Source organism: Capricornis sumatraensis, chromosome 9, assembly GCF_032405125.1.
Source record: "Capricornis sumatraensis isolate serow.1 chromosome 9, serow.2, whole genome shotgun sequence".
NCBI classification, from domain to species: domain Eukaryota; kingdom Metazoa; phylum Chordata; class Mammalia; order Artiodactyla; family Bovidae; genus Capricornis; species Capricornis sumatraensis.
Genome location: NC_091077.1, coordinates 5,775,471 through 5,795,214, shown reverse-complemented (window position 1 = coordinate 5,795,214; position 19,744 = coordinate 5,775,471). Strand labels below are relative to the sequence as shown.

Here is a 19,744-nt window from a genome sequence, read left to right as displayed (position 1 = left end):
GGAGGTTGGTGAGGGGGGCACCTAGCAAAGTGCCTCCCATCCCGTGCCCTGCAGTGACCCTACTTCAGTGACCTCTCACCCCCCTCATCACCCCCCACCCCCACCCCCACCGCCATGTTCCACGAGACTCAGACGGCCTGGGCAGGCAGGGCTGGGGGAGCTTTGAGTTCCTGCAGGGTGCACCTGTGTGGCAGACAGGGCCACTGTTGGCCCATGGCAGTTGTCAGGCAAAGCCCCAGGGCTCAGTGGATCTGGAGCTCCTCAGACTGCCCAGAGCTGGCGAGGCTGAGGGCAGGTCCCCTTCCCTGTGATAGTACGTGGGGGCTAAGAGGTGTGTCCACTCAGCCACAATCCCAGGGATTCCTTCTCTGCCCATCACACATGGTATCCTCAGGGCACCCTGTGTCTACCCTCACCAACTGTGTCCCCCTGTGCCTGGCCCCCACCCATGCCATACGGTCTCTGGTGGGATCAGTTGACTTCTCACTTTCCCCATCTGAGGGTGTGTGAACATCTCACCTACTCCAACCCATTGACCTTATAAGGTCTTTAATTTTTTTAAGAGTATGTTTGTCAGTATAAAAGATGTCATGGTTATCATAGAAAGTCTGAGAAGCAAAGGAGAAAATCCTTGCGTGTCTTCTGTCTTCCAGCTCTTTTCATTGCCTGCCTCTGTCCAAGCCTAAGTTTTATCAGGCTGTTTTATAATTTTATGTCTGGTCTTTCTCTGCACCACTGTGTTGGGGCCTTTTTTTAATGGCAGTGAGAATTTTTAAGTGGCATCAGTTCAGTGATTTAGCTGAACTCATTTTAGCTGTTTTTAGGACCGAGAATGCAGGCCCATGAAGAGTTATCTGATCAAATCCCAGAGCTTCTAAAGAATGAGTGTTTTTAATAAGCCCAGTGCATCTCCCCTCCCCACAGTCGCATGACAATCTTTTTCTGAGGCCTGCATGCCCTGCAGCTGTGTCCTGAACCCTGGCAAGATCAATACCCTGAAAGGATTAGCAGTGGGTTCTTCTGAGTGTAGCTCCACTCCTTCTAGAACACCTTGTCTTGGTACTCAGGGATCACAGAGAGGACAGTGGCCTCAGGGCGCATCCTGTGTTGGGCAGGGATGACAGGCTCAACATGAGGCCCCCCTGAGTTCAGGCCGCCCGCCTTGTGTCTCGGTGCAGTGGCAGTGATCACCTCATTGCCAGTTGAAGAGTTTAATGTCACACAGCCCCAAACTGCTGACCCAGGCTTAGAACCTAGACTTCGCTGATGCTTGTTTATCCAGAAGCTTCTAGAAGCCACCTTTAGTGGGGCAGGGTGGGCAGAGCAGCTCTTCAGCTACAGTTTCTGGTGTGTGTTTGGGGCAGTCCCGGAGCAAATTACAGAGCCTATTTGGGAACCTCTCTTGCTTCCTGGGGCCACCAGGAGCCCCCAAAGCTAGGTGCTGCCTCAAGCAGCGCCAGATCTGTGGGAGAAACCACCTGCCCTGGGCCTACCAGACCAGAGCATACTCAGGCATGAAAGTTTGTGGGTGGCTTCATGCGGACCCCTCTCAGGACAACACGTCTTCACACCTAGGTTCTGTGGAAATCGAGCTGTCACAGGGAGCTGGAGCCAAGGGGACGCTCCCTCCCAGCAGCCTGCTCTCGGCCCCAGGCCTGGAAGAGGAGACTGGTTTCTCCTGTTATGCATTCTGAGGTCTTAGGAGGCCTTGGTTCAATTGTGAAACATTTTGAGACCCACCTGGATCTCATCTTCGAGGTGCTGGCCAGGGTGGGCAGCATACAGTCACTGGGCTTTTGTGTCTGGAGGCGTATCCCACACAAGTGTGGCTGTGCTGGGGCCTGGGCCTCAGGAGTCGGTTTGGAGGATTTATATATCTCTGGGCTACATGCCGAGTGTCCCCCCACACTGCACGTGGTTGCCACATGGGAGCTCCCCCAGTGTCACCCTGAACCCAGCGGTTAGGCCAGGAGGCTCTGGGTCCTGCGCTGGGTGGAGTCGCTGCAGAGCCGAGGATGGGTGTTTACAGCCCCCAGCAGCTTTCACTCAGCTCATCCTGAGGGCTGAGGCATGGTGCTGTCGCAGCTGCATTGCGGAGTCAGGGTTCAAGGGTGAACACATCCTGGTGCCCCACAGCCCCATGTGTCTGAGGTGGCCTTCCACGGGAGCAGGCTCGTATGTAGAAAAAAAAATTCTTCTCTCTTTTGACCATTGGTCCCCATTGCTTCCACCAGGACAGACCCCTGAATGTGTATTTTTTTAATCTGACTTGGTTTATGTGCTCACGTTTGGCTACGTTGGACCTTCGTTGCTGAGCGCAGGCTTTCCCCAGTTGGAGCGAGTGGGCTTCCTGTTCCGGTGCCTTCTCGTTGCGGAGCATAGGCTGTCGGGCCCATGGGCTCAGTAGTAACTCCCGGGCTCCGGAGGGCAGGGGCAACAGTTGTGGCACGGGCTTAGTTGCCTTGTGGCATATGGGATCTTCCCAGACCAGAGATTGAACCTGTGTGCTCTGCATTGGCAGGCAGGTTTTTAACCACTGGATCGCCAGGGAAGCCCCTGAGTCTGTTTCTAATCAGCTCCTGAGATGGGTCCACGGCTGCCTGCCACCAGTGCTTTTTTCTTCGGTTAGAAAGACAAAGGTGCACAGAGTCACCCACGGCTGTGCCCCAGCCAGGAGGCACGTGTGGGGCCGAGGAGTGGGAGCTGTTTCTTTTCCCCTGAGGTTGTCGAGGAGTACTTTCAGAGAGGGTCGTTTGAGATAGACTGTACAATAGGAGTAGGTATTTGCCAGGCAGCGGGAGGTCGCAGGTGGGCCCAGGCTGTCCCTGCCTCCAGTCTCAGCTGCCTCCACCTCAGCCCTGACCGCCCCCGCCGCTCCCTGACCCTCTGCTGCTCTTGGCCGACAGGAGAGCAACAACATGGTGGTGCCCGCCATGCAGCTGGCCAGCAAGATCCCGGACATGTCGGTGCAGCTGTGGTCGTCGGCCCTGCTCAGAGGTGAGGCGGAGGTCGGGGAGGTCTACACAGTCTGGTTCTGACTCTCTGGGACCCACAGGGATAGTTCTTGGCATCTGCTTGGGCAGTGAACCCTGGCACTTGGCCTCGGTCTCCTTCCCTAGAATGGGGACGGCAGCCGTCCGTGTCCGGCAGAATGAGCCAAGGTGCTCTGGGCACAGAGAAGGCGCTCAGCAGCTGTCACTGCTGCTCCCCCATTTCCAGATTGTGAAACCAGGGCCCACAGACTACCCAGGGTCCTGGTGAGGAGGTGGAGGGCCGGCTGTTCTCATCTGCAGTGGACTTGGTGCACTCATTCCGCCCTCCTGCCTCAGAAGTGAACACTAGGTGCCCTGCTCCCTGCAGGCTCCCGGCTGCCCATAGCTGGCCCAGAAATCCCTGGGAGAGCCACATGCAAGGGAGCCCAAAGCACTTTCACTGCCCTCCCAGCCCTCGTATTTGCCCCTGTGGGCCTCGCTGTTCATCCACCTCCAAGGACATAAGACTCAGAGACTTGGCTGTTGGCAGGTGGGCTCTGCTGACCGTGACACAGGGTTCAGGGCAGGTGACGTGCCAGGCACACGGATCCACTGGTGGAGCGGGGGTTTGACTTCAGGGCTCCACCCACGCCTGAGGGGAGGCCGTGGGGCAGGGGCAGGCCAAAACAGGCCCATCCTTTGCATGCACCCCCACCCCTCCACCCCCAGACCTGAATAAAGCCTGTGGGAATGCCATGGATGCCCACGAAGCCGCCCAGATGCACCAGAACTTCTCGCAGCAGCTACTCCAAGACCACATCGAGGCCTGCAGCCTCCCTGAGCACAACCTCATCACGGTACGGGCACAGGGTAGGGGAGGGCAACATTCCAGGCACAGACATGCGGCCCAGCACCCCCCTGCTGCTCACGAGGAAAGACCTCACCTGTGTCCTCTTTCCCCGCAGTGGACAGACGGCCCGCCCCCCGTGCAGTTCCAAGCTCAGAATGGACCAAACACCAGCCTGGCCAGCCTCCTGTGAGACCCCTGGACGGGGCCTCTCAGCTTCTCCAAGCCTCCGTGAGGGCCTGGTGTGTCCCTGACTTCCACCCAGATGGCACTTGAGCTTTCCCTGGAGACGTGGTGGCGTGGCTGTCTTCAGGCTTCTTTCCCAACTGTCTCCAGAGCAGCCTGGGCCCCTGGGGAGCGTGGAGGGCTGATTGCTGTCCTCCCAGGACGGGCCAGCTGGCCGTTCTTGCCAGGTGCCAGGAGTCCGAGTGCCGTGGCTGCCCGTGGGATGCTGGAGCTGACTTTGCAGAGCCATCCTTCAAAGTGGATTTGAACTGCTGGTCCTGCTTCCGTGTCTGAGTCGTATCTTCAAGAGAGTCTCTTGCTAGGGAAGCAGGTGTTGGCCATCCGCCCGGTCCTGACGCTGCATGCACGGGTGGTCGGTGCCACCGAGGTACCTCATGACTTCTACAGGCCGCCTTGCTGGGCCAGAGTGTTTCCTCTGCTCATGGCAGCTTCCTGCGCCCAGAGGCAAGATGCCAGTGTCTGACCCACAGTTGGAGGGAAGAAGTGATGATGCCTGTCAGGGATGGGAATGCTTGCCTCACCCCAGTGCTTTTCCTGGCTTGCCTTTCTGGTCAGCATCCATCCTTTTGGCAGCTGGGGTCTCTAGCTAGGGGCCCTGGGGAACCCAGGAACTTGCCTTCTGAGCATCTGCACCTTGACTGGGCTCACTGTCCGGCTGTGAGAGTGCACCTGCAGGTGTTGGTCTATGTGTGTGCCTGTGGGTTGCTTCCCAGCCAGAGCTGGTGCTTGGAGCTGAGACTCCTGTGTGTGTATCAGCAGCCTTCTGCCTGTCAGAGTCCATAGTGCAGAGTGGGAGGGGCCTTTCTCAGCCCAGCTCGGCTCTACCACCCTGCTGGCAGCCATTCCCTTGGTACCCTGCCCTGTGTTTAGAGGGGAGAAGGAGGAGACCTACCTGCCTTGGGTCTCGGGACAGCATTGTAACCTCTTCCTGAGCTGGACCCCGGGAGGCTCTGCCAGGCCCAGACAGCCGTTTTGGTTCTGTGCTCTTGAATAGTCGAGGAGATGCTCTGGGTGACAGTGATGTTGGGGGCCGTCACGGCAGCAGCCCAGCCCCATTTGGCTTCCAGTGCCTGGGAGGGTCTCCGTGATGAGGATGGTGTGTGGTTTTGCTAGTTACGACTGCTGGTTGGTTCAGGTCTTGTTACCCAACACGGTGAAAGCTGCTTCTCAAAGCCTCAGTGTCTGTGACGAAAGGAATGTTGGGATTGCTCAGGTCAGCTGCTTGGGCCCCAAGGCCTGGGTGTGCCTTAGCCACTAGCAGGGCTGTGAAGAGACCTCCTTGTCCTGGGTCACTGCCCACATCAGGGCCCTGCCGCCCTCTTAGGGGCCAGCAACAGACATGCAAGTAAGCTACTGAATGAGGGGACAGGCTGGTTGAAAGGACAGGCTGGCCAAGTTCTGTTCGAAAAGGCCCCGCCCTCGCTGTGTCGTCCTGGGCCACTCAAGAGCCCAGCCCAGCCCCGTGCTCCTCGGGGCTGCCCCTGGGTCTCCGAGGCCTGCAGAGGTGGTCTGCTGCCTGCTCATGAGCTGTCCCCATCCCCTCTTCCTCCCCCTCTGACGGTCCCCCCGGCACAGGTCCTCTCTTCCACCAAAGGGACAGAGCACCTGTCTCGCTACAGGTTGCGCCTGCTAGCCTGGGCTCCACACTGTGCAGCCTCTCCAGACCCACATTTCTTCAGTCCTGCTTTACATTGTTTGAGTATTTATTTAAACCTTTCTTTGCTTCTAGGGCATTTTGTATGTAGAGCAGTTGAAATAAGAACCTCAGAACTTAATGTCTTGTCCTGATGTTGAAGTGCTTTTAGTGACCACTTTGTTATCTATGTATGTGTAAAGTTAAAGATAAGTTTTTAAGTTTACAGTTAAGAATTCAGTGCTCGATATTTAATATTCCGCTCTAGCTTTATGGAAGCCAACCCGCATGTACATGCATGCGTGCAAGCTTTGAACTTCCCCTTCACTGCAGCACCTTTTAGCTACATAAAGCTGTTGTAAATACCCTCCTGTAAGTCCAAATTCAGTGCCTCACGGTTTCTCAATCATAAGAATTTAAGACAGACTGCACACAAGCCCCAGAGATATATTACAGCCAGTGTCATATAGCTGGGTGTTCAGAAAAAAACAAAAACTCCAAACGCTTAAGCATACGAGGGGTGTGAGGGCATAGCAGGAAGATTGTTCTTGGCAGGTTAATTGTTGAAAGCTGTTCAGACTCCCTTTTGCGTGCCTCCTGTTTCCTCCTGTCAGTGACGGTGGCCCTCAGGTCCTGCGGCTCTGAGGATGCTGGTCCAGGAGGTGCCGGTTCCCTCTCAGAAACATAGTTGGACCCCCATAGTCACCCATGGGGGAGGCCAGGGTCCTCCCCCTGGGGTAAGCACTCCCCGCCCCACTTGCTGGGAACACAGGCAGGGAACTCGGAAAGGGCTGCCTGGCACAGGGGGTGAAATGTGTTGGTTGCATCATCTTTGTTTCGCTAAAGGGTTTTTAATGTATGTTTGGCATACTGTCTTTTAATGGATTTTCAGTGTCTTAAGTTTTTAGCAGCCTATATTTTCAGCTGGTGCTTTTAATCACACAAAATTTTTTTTGTAAATACAAAGCATTGTTTAAAAGAGCTGTAGAACAGAGCATCTTGTTTGTAGATTTCTTTTCCTGTGTATTCAAAGTAAAATAACTTGCAGGAGCCCTCACTCACTGTGTCTTTGTTGTGCCGTGCGCCCCTCACATGTGCCCTGGTGAAGACGCCAAGCTTCCACGGCCAGCCGGTGGGGCCACAGAGCCTGCTGCTGTAACCTACAGGGCATGAGGATGCAGAGCCCCAGACCCTGCACGGAGGAGCTGGGGGAGGCCCGCGTCTCCTCCCCCTCTAATGAGGATATTCCTCAGTCCAGCCCTGCTCCAGGGAAGGGAGCCGCTGAGGCGTGGCAGCACAGCCCACAGCCCTGCCTGTTCCTGGCTCTGCCACAGACTGGACTTGCTTGCATTCCAAGTGTTCTGTTTCCTGTGTTCTCAGAAGACACATGGGTCAGCCTTCGTGTACCTGGGGGTTTTGTTTTTCCTTTTTGAGGTGAAAGTCAAGTAGAATTTAGTGCCTACAATTCAGTGGCATGCAGTACATTTACTGTGTACAACCAGCACCTCTGTCTAGACCCAGAACATTTTCATCAGCACAGAAGGAGACCCCCATCTCCGTTAGCAGTCATCCTCATTCTCTTTCCTCAGTCTCTGACAACTCATCTACTTTGAGTCGCTATGGATTTGATTGATCTGGGCATTTCACATAAATGGAATAGTGTAACATGTCCTTTTGTGTCTGGCTGCTTTTGCTGAGCTTCAGGTCTTCAAGATTTTTCTACATGAGAGCAGGTATCATTGCTTCATTTCTTTTTTATGGCTAAATAATGGTCTGTTGGATGATGGATGGACCACGTTTTATCCAGTCACCATTGATGGGCTTTGGGCTGCTGCCCCCTTGTGGCTGTTGTGAGTAGTGCTGCTGTGGATGCATCTGTGCGTTTGTTTTGGCACGTGTTTGCGATTCTCTTGGGTTGTGCCGTGCTTTTAATGCGCGTGGATAGGACCATCCTGCCACCTGTGCTGTATCAAGACCCTTGTGTCGCTCTCATCCCTGTGCCCTGAGAGGATGCCCAGGTGGCCTTGACTTTTTAAGGGCGCTTCTGAAGATGCCTTTGGGCCACAGTCCCGAGGCAGAATTGCTGGCCACTGGATGTGTGAGTGATTCGACACAATGCAGAGAACACACTTGGGAAGCAGATGATAGGAACTCAGCCGGGAGGCATCCACAGGACTGAGGGGAGGACAGGAATGGACCTCATAGAGGCCAGCAGGTGGCCAGGGCAGCTGGCTCAAGGACCAAAGACCTGGGAAAGGCATCATTGCTAGTCCTCGATAACACTCATCCCCAGTCCTCAGAAACCCTGTCGGTCACTCTGCCCATTCCTGGCCATCGTCTTCACCTGCCTGAGGCCCAGTCACGTCTCCCACCTGGAGGCTCCTCCCTGAATGGTCCCAGCATACTTGTGCTCATTCGCACCTGTCCCCTTGCGAGGAGTACTCTTCTTGTGGTTGCTGGGTTTCACTAGGGAACGTTTTGGCCCAAGCCTGGTGTAGGGTGGGTGGGTCCATGGGACAGCCCAGAGGAAAGGAGGACACATGGGCCATCCCTAGGCAGGTCCAGCAGATGCCACTGTGGACAGCTGCCCACAACGTGCAGGTGTCAGCATCCGCAGTCACTGGCCAGGTCCCTGCTGGCCTGCACCTTAGAGGGAGCCTGGACCTCACACCCCCTGGCTGATGGGCTCCTGCGGGCCTGGGGATCTGAAGTATTCCTTGTGTGTATCGGCTCCCCCTTTGGTCTCCTTGAGCTCTTTGAGTTTCTATTTCCCCACAAAGAAAGCTACTTGGGGAGATTCGTGCCGTGTTTCTGTCTGTCCAGCACCTCACATTGCTTCTTCCATTTGAACCACGCCACCTTCTTTCCCTAATAGAGTCCCAGTCAGCTTAGAAGTGCCAAGTGGAGCCTCACACCTGCAAGGAGTCTGAGAGGGCAGGGGGCGTCGCTGACAAGTTTAAAAGTATTTTACTACAAATTCATGCTCATGTGGTGAGATTACAATGCAGTTGGTTGGGAGAAAAGGAGATGATTCATTTCTATGTGAATTAGGTTTTCCTAGCACTTTGATATCTTTTGATACTTTTTTCAAGGACTGGAAAATAAAAGGACTATTGTATAGTCGCTAAGTTGGGTCCCGACTCCTTGTGACCCCATGGACTGTAGCCCTGCAGGCTCCTCTGTCCATGGGATTTCCCAGGCAAGAATACTGGAGGGAGTTGCCATTTCCTTCTTCGGGGGATCTTCCTGACCCAGGGAGCGAACTCACATCTCCTTCACTGGCAAGCAGGTTCTTTACCACTGAGCCACGAGGGAAGCCTAAAGGGGCTGTCATGATGCTTTGTGAAAAACGCAACGCTCGATGAATTACGACTGCTACAACAAACATCGTTTCAAAGACTGTGACATTCTTACACTGTTAGGAGTTCCCTGTATGAAGAAAAGCTCTCTGAAATAGACCCTTAGAAGTGGGGCCGCTGGGTCAGTGTGTGCTTGTTTTGCTTTGAGTGGTTTCTAACTACAATTCTGAATGTCAGGTGTCTGCACCACTTGATGTTCAGGCTCCGTCTGCAGGTAGGCATGCTCTGCCCAGAGCGAGTGCCTGTGTGGCCCTGGAGGATGGCCTGCTACTGAACACAGGGTTCTGAACAGCGACACTCCCCTAAAGGGTTAAATACAATTTAACTGTGAACCGGAAGTAAATCTCCCATCTCAGTGTCATCAGCTGCTGCCAGTGGCCTGGTCTGTTCCCGCCTCAGCCACCAGGGGGCGTGGACACCCCAGTCAGCGGCCCCATCAGGCAGGGCAAGCAAGCTGGGAAAGCTGGTCTGGGTGTCACCAGACCTCAGTGTAGCCTGGCTCTGTCCTCATCTGCAAGGGTGTGGGCTGACCTTTACCTCAGGCCTGCTCAGTTCCCCTCCTGTAACACACAGTTTGGAGAAGCTGATCCCCATGGTTCTCTAGGTGTCAGGGCTATACCATTCATTCCTTCATTGACTCACCAAACATTTGGCACCTACTGGGGACACAGCAGGAGCCAGATCAGACAAAGTGCCTGCCCTCAGGGAGTGGACAGTCTGCCAGCAGCTCTACGATGGACCTCACAGGAGCAAGTGCTGTGTTGCCGTGAGAGAAGCAGCGTACCGCAGGATGGGGCAAGCAGGGGACCTGGGGGGTAGTGGAGCTCTGTGACAGGACAAAGGGAAGCCTTCCTCAGCCAGCCAGTCAGCTGGGCAGGCAGATGACGTTTCCAGCTTCTGCTACACAGCCACCGAGACTGCAGGGAGGGAATGGACGGCCCTCACTTCTGGACACTCCAGACAGGATGCTCCATGGGCCTCTGGGCTGCCTGTGGCATTCTGGAGGGCAAGGGCTGCCACACACACGTGCCCACCACCACCTCAAGTCCAGCCGAGGCCTGGGTCATGTCCAGGAGGACACTGATGGATGGAGAAAGTGCCTGAGCCCTCTTGTCCAGGGGAGAGACTGAATCTCCAGGCCCCCTCAGGTTCTTCTTCCCCCAACAGATTTGGGCCCACGTCCCAGAAGTGAACTCAGGTGGGACTACAGACAGGGCTGAATGTGAGGCATGGCCAGGGGTCAGACGGTGACTGACGGAGACGGGGTCACCCACCCCCTTGTGTAACACAGACTCCAACAGCAGGTAACCAAGGGTCGGAGCCTCCTGACAGCACCACGAGCTAACCAGAGAAGATGCCTCAGAGCTGGGTCCCGAAGTCAGGAACTGTACGCCTGTTCCGTCTGTCATCTGGCAGAAGGAAGTCCCACCAGGGCCACACCCAAATCCCTCATTCAGGATCTAGTTTTCCTGAGACCTAAAACCTTGACTTAAGGAGATTACTTTTTCTCCAGGATTATTTGCCCCTCCCTGACTTTTCTGGAAGAGCCATAGACCATGCCCAGGGTTGCCCTATGGAACACCCACATGCCTGGGATACAGAGTACAGGGCCAGGTGGGTTTTGCACACAGACAGACCCCAGCATCAGCTCGGACCCCATGGTGAAATGAGGAGCCCACAGCCACATCATCTCTCTCTGGATTCTTCCAACCTTGAAACTTTACCTCAGGTCTCACAGCCGCACCCTCAGTGAGGATAATAGGTTGGTGCTGAGCACACTCCCCTCCCTTCTCATAATTCTCATGAAAAAGGCCAGAATCTATATTTGGTCACCCCAGAAACCTCCCCACACAACACAATACATACCTGGATGCAGGGATGTCGAAGGCGTTTTGAGCAATGCCGTGTGGGCAGCTAACGAGTTGGGGCACCCAAAGGAATCACCAGTTCAAGGTCACAATTTGGGGCCAAGGTGGATTTTTGAAGCTGGTTAATCCCTCACTCCCAAGCCACACCAGACTCTAAGCTTCGTGTCTGACGAGCTCCTCCAAAGGCAGTAGGCTGTGGGGTTGTGTGAAGTGAATTATTCAAACCTGAGCTGACTGCTGCCGGGGGCCCGGGCACATGGAAGATACTCTGACACTCGGGGATAGGTTTATAATATGGGAGGATTGGTCATTGATCTGAAATTCAAATCTCACTGGGCGGCCTATGTTTTCATTTGCTAAACGTGGCCACCCTGGCGGTTCAATAACATCTTTGAATAAAAGAACGTAGTCATGAAACCAGAGAGCTGGAAGATTACTGAATCCAAACCAGGAATTTTACCAGTAGGAAACAGAGCTCACAGAGCCTTGTAGCATGCTTGCTTCTCCCCATCAGAATAAAATCCTGTTTCCTCGCTGGCCTTCAAACATCAGCCGCCCTCTCCCACTTAATCCCTGCCCACCAGCTGCCAGTTGTTCTCTGCCGAGCACTGCTCCCCTCTGTCCAGAATGCTCATCCCCAGGCTGAGTCCTTGTTAAGACTCAGATCTCTCAAATCTACCTGCTCACAAGTCTCCCACCCCTGTCCTGGTCAGAGCCCTTTCCAGTCACTATGTCGCATCCCCAGTTACTTTTCTTTTTATTGGCTGCTCCACTTGGCATGTGGGGTCTTAGTTCCCAGGTTAGGGACCCTAACCCTCTGCAGTGGAAGCACGGAGTCATGATCAGTGGACCACCAGGAAAGTCTCCCCAGTTACTTCATCAACATCTTTAATGGTTGAAATCGCCTTGTTCACCTGGTTGTCAGTCTGTCCCTCCCTACTCGACTTGCTCACCACAGCATCCTGAACTCCAAGACCACAGGCCTGTGATGGCTCCAGTGGAGAACCTGGGCCCTTGCACTGAAATTCTTGCCACAGCCCCACCTACCCCTAAGCTGCAAGCTGCTGGCTGTCTGCATCATTTGGAACAGGAGTGAAGGTTCCCAGACAGGGGACACTAGTGACTCCTGCACTAGGAAGAAGATACATTTGTTGCCAGAACTAAGCCAAAGTTGTCACTCGGCCTTGTCTAACCCAAGACGTAGCAATACCCCTACTCCAAGGATCCAGGAACTTTTTCCCCTCAGGCCCCAATGCAGGGATTTCTAGGGCTTTCTGTTTGTTGTTGTTCAATCACTAAGTCATGTGGGACTCTTTGCAACCCTTTCTATACTGAAGAGCAATGTTGGGCTAAGGATGCTCAGTTCTCAGAAACATTCTAGAACAGTCCCAGGTCACTGATTGAGGGGGCAACTTGAAAACTGCCCACCAGAACACTTGCTTTAAAAGATCAGAGTGTGTGATGCTGTTTGGGTGGAAAACCAAAGTGGACCCTGTACATCTGCGTGTGGAATAGAACCTCTGTGGAAGGACATTCAAGAGACTGGTGACAGTAGCTATCTATGGGGGAGGGGCAGCAGGCCGGAGGGTCAAGGTCAGGGAGAGATGCCTTATGCCCGGTGCCTTTTGCCCACTGCTCTAACCCCACCGTGCTCAGCCCTCCCTTAGGGGCCCATCAGGTATTTGTGGAATAAATGAGTATACCAACGAATGAGGGAACTTTTGAAAGGTTATTTGTCCAAAAGAACAAAATAAGATGGAGGCACTAAGTATGCTCTTTCGTTCCATCCCCACTGCTCATCCTGCTACCAACCAATGCCAGCCCCATGCCCGCCACAAAGGAGGAAGAGGGGAGCATCCGAGCTGACCAGACACACGCCTATAGTTGCAGTATGTCTGGGAGAACGTCTTTCTCCAAAGTCTCTTGTCCTTGCTTCAGCAGCAGCGCAGAAGAAAATCCTCATAAAGACCAGGCCCTTGGTGAGCAGATGTGTGAGAGGCTCACTTGCAGCAGGAAGCAGTAGAACCTGGCAGGGTCCGGGTGGGAGCCAAAGTCAGGAACCCTGATGGCTGCTTCCCTGCAGATGGGCCTGGAGGCCTTAACATGGAGGCAGGAAGCAGCCGGGCAGTGACAAAGAAACTCCCCTCACAAAGACACGTGAGTGACCCACAGGGCAGGGCCCTCGACTGCCCAGAGCTCCCTGGGGACTCCTGAATTCCACTCAGGACAGGACATGGGACGCCACTTGCTCTTCCACTGGAGTTTAGAAACCGCTTAAGTGCAGCGGATCTCTGTGGACTTTGGGATTCAGGCTGGCTCTGCCAGGGGATTGGCTCAGCTCTCACCTTGATGCCAAGCTTGCTCATGTCATACCCTCTCTGCACTCTGCATTTGGGAAATTGAAGATGGACTAGCTGATTGCTTAACTTCCTCTCAGTTCTGACAGTTCTTAACACGCTATTATCTACATGAAGATGTGAAGGGGAGAGATGAGCAGGCATTCAGAAAAAGCGGATGACCCAGGCATTTGTTGTTCAAGCATTGTGTGTGTGTATTTTTATTTTTGGCCGCACCACGTGGCATGTGGGATCTTAATTCTCCGACCAGAGATCAAACGCTGCAGTGGAAGCATGGAGTCTTAAACACTGGACCATTAGGAACGTCTCCACTGTGTATATATTAAATGTGTGCATGTATCTATTACAAGTATTAGTATTTTGAATAATGTAGTTCTGTCCCTTGGGAATGTATTATCTAGTGGAGAGAGTTAGAAAGAGAGAAAAAGAAAGAGAGGAAGGGAGAGAAGTACGAGAGAGGAGGAAAAGGAGGGAGGAAGAGAAGAAGGAAAGAAGGAAAGGCAACCCAGCCTACATACTCTCTGTAGTTACTTAATATAAAATGTGCAAAAATGAGGATTATAAACAGAAAATATTAGTTATCAATATGCTTGTTGCCCTAGTAGGTGGAAATACTCTGTGAAATTCAGAGATTTTGTTCAGAATTGGAATTTATACCTAGGTTCTGGTATTATCTATTTGTGACCCTAGCTGAATAAAAACCCTTGAGCCTCAATTTTCTCCCCTCCAAAATGGGGCAATGTACCTTGATCTCATAAAACTTCTGGGAAGCGGAGAGGCAATAAGGGAGGCAGAAGCTGGCTTAGACAGGGCAAATGCCCAGCCAGCCCCATTCAAGCTATGAGCCACGTGCTACTGATTTTAAGTTTGCCAGAATATTAACGGATGTTCTTAGGAAAAAGGGCTTCCCTGGTAGCTCAGCTGGTAATGAATCTGCCTGCAATGCGGGAGACCTTGGTTTGACTCCTGGGTCAGGAAGACCCCCTGGAGAAATGAACAGCCACCTGCTCCAGTATTCTGGCCTGGAGAATTCCATGGACAGAGGAGCCTGGCAGTCCATGGGGTCACAAAGAGTTAGACACGACTGAGTGACCTTCACTTTCACTTTAGGAAAAAAGGAAACATCACATGCTCAAGGAGGGTTGTAATATAACATAATAACATGTATCAACAATATTAAAGGCTTAGCCAAATTCTCTGGTTGAAGAAAAGTTGTTTTTTTTTTTTAAGCAGGGAAACTCATCATAGAATCTCTACTGATATTTTGAGTCATTCTTTTTTCTTTTTTAAGACTGTTCTTTTTTTGATGTGAACTATTTTTAAAGTTTTTATTGAATTTGTTACAATATTGCTTCTGTTGGTTTTTTGCCCGCAAGCCATGGGGGATCTTAGCTCCCTGACCAGGGATTGAACCTACATTCCCTGCATTGGAAGGTGCAGTCTTAACCACGGAACCACCAGGAAAAGTCCCTTGAGTCATTCTGATGTCTTCTGGAATTCAATGTGGAAAATTTTGTATTAATCAATGTAAGATAGCATTATTGAAGAAAGCATCCAGGAAGAAACTGTAGCGAAAAGAAGGGGCAAGTAGAGGGCTTAAAACATTGTCAAGATTCAATCTTTACCTTTGGTGATGGAGGTCATTAAAAAAATTTTTTTTTTCTTCCTGATTTATAAAAGCAATGCAATACAGTCTCTGTAAAAATCAGAGTGTTTTGAGTAGGGTGTCATGTGGTCCATGATTTAAGAGAAATTAGTTGACATTTTGCACACGGTAGTCCAAGCATCTGTGGTAGAAATGGAAACTGCAAAGAGTAAATAGAAAAAAGAGGGCTTCCGCGGTGGTCCAGCGGTTAAAAATCCGCCTGCCAGTGCACGGGATACAGCTTCTCCCCACTAACCCCCCGACTCCCGCATAGTTCAGGCGCTATTTGACTTTCTCTTAGGGAATCAGGGGGACATCGTAGGCCAACCTCTTGATTTAGTGGTGTCTATTCTCTTTGGAAACAGGGATTGACTGTCTTTTTAAAAATTGAAGTATAGTTGATTTACAGGGCTCTCCAGGTAGTGCTAGTGGTAAAGAATTTGCCTGCCAATGCAGGAGACAAAAGAGACATGGGTGCGATCCCTGGGTTGGGAAGATCCCCAGGAGGAGGGCACGGCAGCCCAACGTGACTTAGCACAGCACAGAACACACAGTTGATTTACAACGTTGCATTAGTTTCAGGTATACGGCAAAGTGATTCAGTTATACATATATATATATATCTCTATATATATCTTTTTTTTCAGATTCTTTTCCTTTAAAGGTTATTATAGAATATTGAGTATAGTTTCCTGTGCTATACAGTAAGCCCTTCTTGTTTATCTATTTTACATATACTAGAGTTAAACTGGGCTTCCACAAACTAAATAAAAAAGACAAAAACAAATAAAAAATGTTTTTAATTTTAAAAAAAAGGGCTTCTATGGTGGCTCAAACGGTAAAGAATCTGCCTGCAATGCAGGAGACCCTGGCTCAATCCCTGGGTTGGGAAGATTCCCCTGGAGGAGGGCATGGCAATCCACTTCAGTATTCTTGCCTAGAGAATCCCATGGACAGAGGAGCCTGGCAGGCTGCAGTTCACAGGGTTGCACAGAGTAGCAGCAGCAGGAGGTTTAAATTCAGTGTCTGGGACTAACATACTCCTAACTTATCCCTCCCCAAAGGAACTGGCTTATTACCACCCTTTCCCTGGGAAAATCAAAGCTGATTCCAGTGGACTGGCCGAATGATGCACATTTCAGTAGGCCAGCAACTCAGATATGTGAATCGCATGCGTGTGTGCGTGCTAAGTCGCGTCAGTTGTGTCTGACTCTTTGTGACCCTATGGACTGTCCCCTGTGAGGCTTCTCTGTCCATGGGATTCTCCAGGCAAGAATACTGCAGTGGGTTGCCATGCCCTCCTCCAGGGGATCTTCCTGATGCAGGGATCGAAACTGAGTCGCTCATGTCTCCTGCACTGGCAGGCAGGCTCTTTACCACTAGCACCACCTGGGAAGCCCACGTGGGCTTCAGAGTGCTTGGCAAATCCAAATGAACTAGGCAATCCAAGAATCCTAGGAGGCGATGATGGAGGGGAACTTGACTGTGTGCACCTGAACTGCCACTCTCACTGAGTGACCCTTGTGGGCTTTAATATTCGTGCTTAGTACCCTTTCTACTCATTGTCAGTTGGTCCTCTTCCTTGTCCAGGACCACGACCCCAAGAGAAGGTCTCTGCAGGGTGGCAGCCCACCAGGTCCTCGTTTTTCTAACTACTGCTGAGGCCTGGCCCTCCTCGCCGCTTGAGCATTCACCTGGCTCAGTTCCCATTTCCCTATTTGGATGTGAATGTCACTTAGCCAGTTTGCCCACATGATTTCCCAGACCCAGGAAGGGACACGCCTTGATGCAGAAAGATGCAATCACTGCTCCCAGTGTGGAAAGGAAAGCCCATCCTTGGTATGAGCTGAGTGCTCTTCTTTTTTAATGTCAGAAGCTGTGCTCCTGTCATCCATTTTGGTGGGTCATTTCACTCTCTCCAATGAATGCCATTTGCCTCTGATTCTTCAAAGACATAATTTTCCAGCCAAATGGGACTCTTGTTTATGCTTAGAATTCCAGATTTCATTGACATCTCTTAATTCAACCAACATTTCCTCCTCTAGGCAATGCTTTTTTTTTTTTTTTTTACCTTTCCCCAGAGAATCTGAGAAATTCTGTGCATTCTTAAAATAAAAAGGTGAGATGTAATTATAGGTCCTGACATTTCCAGGGATCAATCTGGAAATTACATAGAGTAGCTCTGAAATATTAATAACCTCACTTCATTTGCAATTTCCCTTTGATAAAGTTAATTTAGGTAGTCTTGACCCTGGTCAAGGGCCCCACTTGCCCTTTGCTCTTGAGTCTGGGGACTCTATTAGAACTATTTTCAGAACCTTCTCACAATTGCCTGAGAGAGAGATTAGGCCCAGGGATTTCTGGGTTCTTACATGACTCTGCCTTGCACAACGGATCAGGGGCACAGGTCTCCCTCCTTCTCATCTTTCCTGCACAGAGGCCAAAACTGAGATTAAGACAATGCAAGTTTAGGATTCAGCCGTAAAGTACCAGTGGGATGTGAACAAGTCACAGTTGCCCTCTGGGCCTCTCAGTTTCTCCTGTATAAAATGAAGGGGTTGGACAATGAACTGCTCTTTGATCCCAGTTCAATTCAGAGCTATAAAAGCACTGAGGGATTACTTAAATGAATAAGGCTGTATTCTTGCTCTCAGAAAGCATCCTGGTTAGTGACTGGAATGAAACAAAAAGCTCCCAAGTCCTACTGCACACCAGGTACCACACAAGGCACTTTGAGCTCACAAACCTCAGTGCAACCTTTAGAGAACTTGTGTTCCCTTTTTTGATATGGCTAAGGGAAGTAACTTGGAGTAGGAAATGGTAACCCACTTGAGTATTCTTGCCTGGAGAATCCCATGGCCAGAGGAGCCTGGTGGATTACAGCCCACGGGATCGCAAAGAGTTGGACACGACTGAGCGACTAAGCATGCATGCAGGGGAAATAACTGGCCTAGCTAGAGAGTGACAGGTGTGGGTTCGACCCCAGCTCTGCCAGTCACCATAGTCCAAGGGTTTACTGTCCACCCAGACTGCCTTAGACACTTGTAGAATGTGGCAAGTGCTACAACAGAAGTACAAACAAGGCACTCTGGGAACACGGTGTCTTCATGTTTCCAGAAGTTTCCCTTCCTAGCCAAGGATTCTGTCAGCCTTACCACTTAGATCCAGGCTGAGCTCACTCAGGGAATCAGGCTCCACGGGGCTCTCTGCCAACCCTCCCATCACTCTCTCAGCGTTTTTTTTTTTTTACTTTTCTCCCAGGAATGTCAGCTCACTTGTAACAATTACAATAATCCTTTCTACCAGGGAACAGTGCTTCAAGGTTTACAAAGCACTTTCACATCCATTATTTCATTTAATCACTTCCTCCTCTATATTCCTAGAACCTATTCTTGGTATCTCTTTAGTATAACAGTCTGCCTTATCCAATAGGCCTATTTCCCTTTATTGTGTTCATACCGGCTCCCAAGTTCCATCCTACAGTTCAGGTATCCCAGCATCTTGCATATTTCTGTGTATAGGTTGGTGGGGGTGGGGTGGGAGTGGTAACAGGTTGCCATATTGAATCCTGAGTGTTGTGGATCTTTCTCATGCCTGCCTTCTTCACCCCTTCAATTCAATGGATGTCTGGTTGCATGCAAAGGGTATAACTGGGGTCTTTGGGGATAAATCAGGGGAGGAGTTCGGAAGGGCTGAGGGAAGACAGAGGCGAAAGCCTCAGACACCTGGTAGGCCATGGTGCTGCTACAGCAGAGTTTAGTTACTGCTTAGTTTTGTCTGGGGACAGGTGAGAAAAAAAGGACTGCTTCTTGGAAGGGCCCCACTCAGTAGAGCAGAAAAGTGGAACTGAAGAGCCCAAGAGGGGACAGAATTAGGAAGCACCACAGATTCGACCCTTGAGAAAGAATTGATAGCTGCTTGGAAAAATTCTCATAAAAAAAGAAAAAAGGGAAGGAGAGATAAATGGATAACTCTTCTAGGGCAGAGGAGTCCAATGGTTGCAGTTCTTAGGAAAAGAGGAACTCTTTCTCCAACACTCAAACACTGCTTAGAGAAAACGCAGGGAGCACAGCTCCTCGGCAATCATTTAGTAAAAAGGATGAGGGGCCATCAGTTTCCTGCAATTTCTCTCTGGAGAGAGGAAGGGTGCTTTAAGTTCCAAGTTTCTTCTCTGGTGGAAGGAAGGACTTGCAAGTTATGAATTTCCCGTTATCTTCAGAAATGAAGGCCAAGGACATGCAACACCCACTGCCCCTCACACCAGGGAGGAAGAAGGCCAGTGGCCACCACTAGGGCTCAGAAAAGAGGCGGGGTATGTTCGCTAAATATTCTCCAGGAAAGGCAGTGGGCCCCCAAATTCTCCTTAGTAAAGGGGGCAGGGGCCCGAATCCCTACACGTTTTCTTATAACAAAATCATTCTTATCCTGGCAATTCTCAGAAAAGTGAGCAAGGCAAGAATCGCTAAAACTCTTCTCAGAAGAGGGGCCAGGGGCAAGATTCCTCAAAGTTCTCCTCAGAAGAGGGTCGAACCCGTGACTCTAGTCAGAAGAGAGCCCAGGTCAACGAATCCCCTGGGGAACAAGAGCTGGCCACAGTTCGCCCAGAGTCCTTAGAGCGCGCCTCATGCGGCCCCGCCCACTGCCCGGCGTAACCGCTCCACGCCCGCCCGGCCTAAGCCGCCTCCGGTGCATTGTGGGTGGGGCGCCCCTGCTGAGCACTGCGGGGAACCCCCTGCCCAGACAGTTGTCGGCCGCCGGGTAGCCGGGCAGAACCCCCCGCCAGTGTCCGAGCAGCCGACCACGGATTGACTCGTCCT

At 51.5% G+C, this 19,744-nt stretch overlaps 1 protein-coding gene across 1 annotated transcript in view; it reads left to right on the top strand.

Moving 5' to 3' along the window:
* The window catches only part of MAU2 (MAU2 sister chromatid cohesion factor), a 33,451-nt gene extending 26,772 nt beyond the window's left edge, over nucleotides 1-6,679 (top strand). The window contains exons 17-19 of the mRNA XM_068979571.1: nucleotides 2,907-2,997; nucleotides 3,702-3,829; nucleotides 3,938-6,679. Of these exons, the coding sequence (XP_068835672.1) occupies nucleotides 2,907-2,997; nucleotides 3,702-3,829; nucleotides 3,938-4,012 (294 nt within the window). The 3' untranslated portion in view covers nucleotides 4,013-6,679. The remainder of the gene's footprint in view (nucleotides 1-2,906; nucleotides 2,998-3,701; nucleotides 3,830-3,937) is intronic.
* Nucleotides 6,680-19,744: the final 13,065 nt, after the last annotated feature.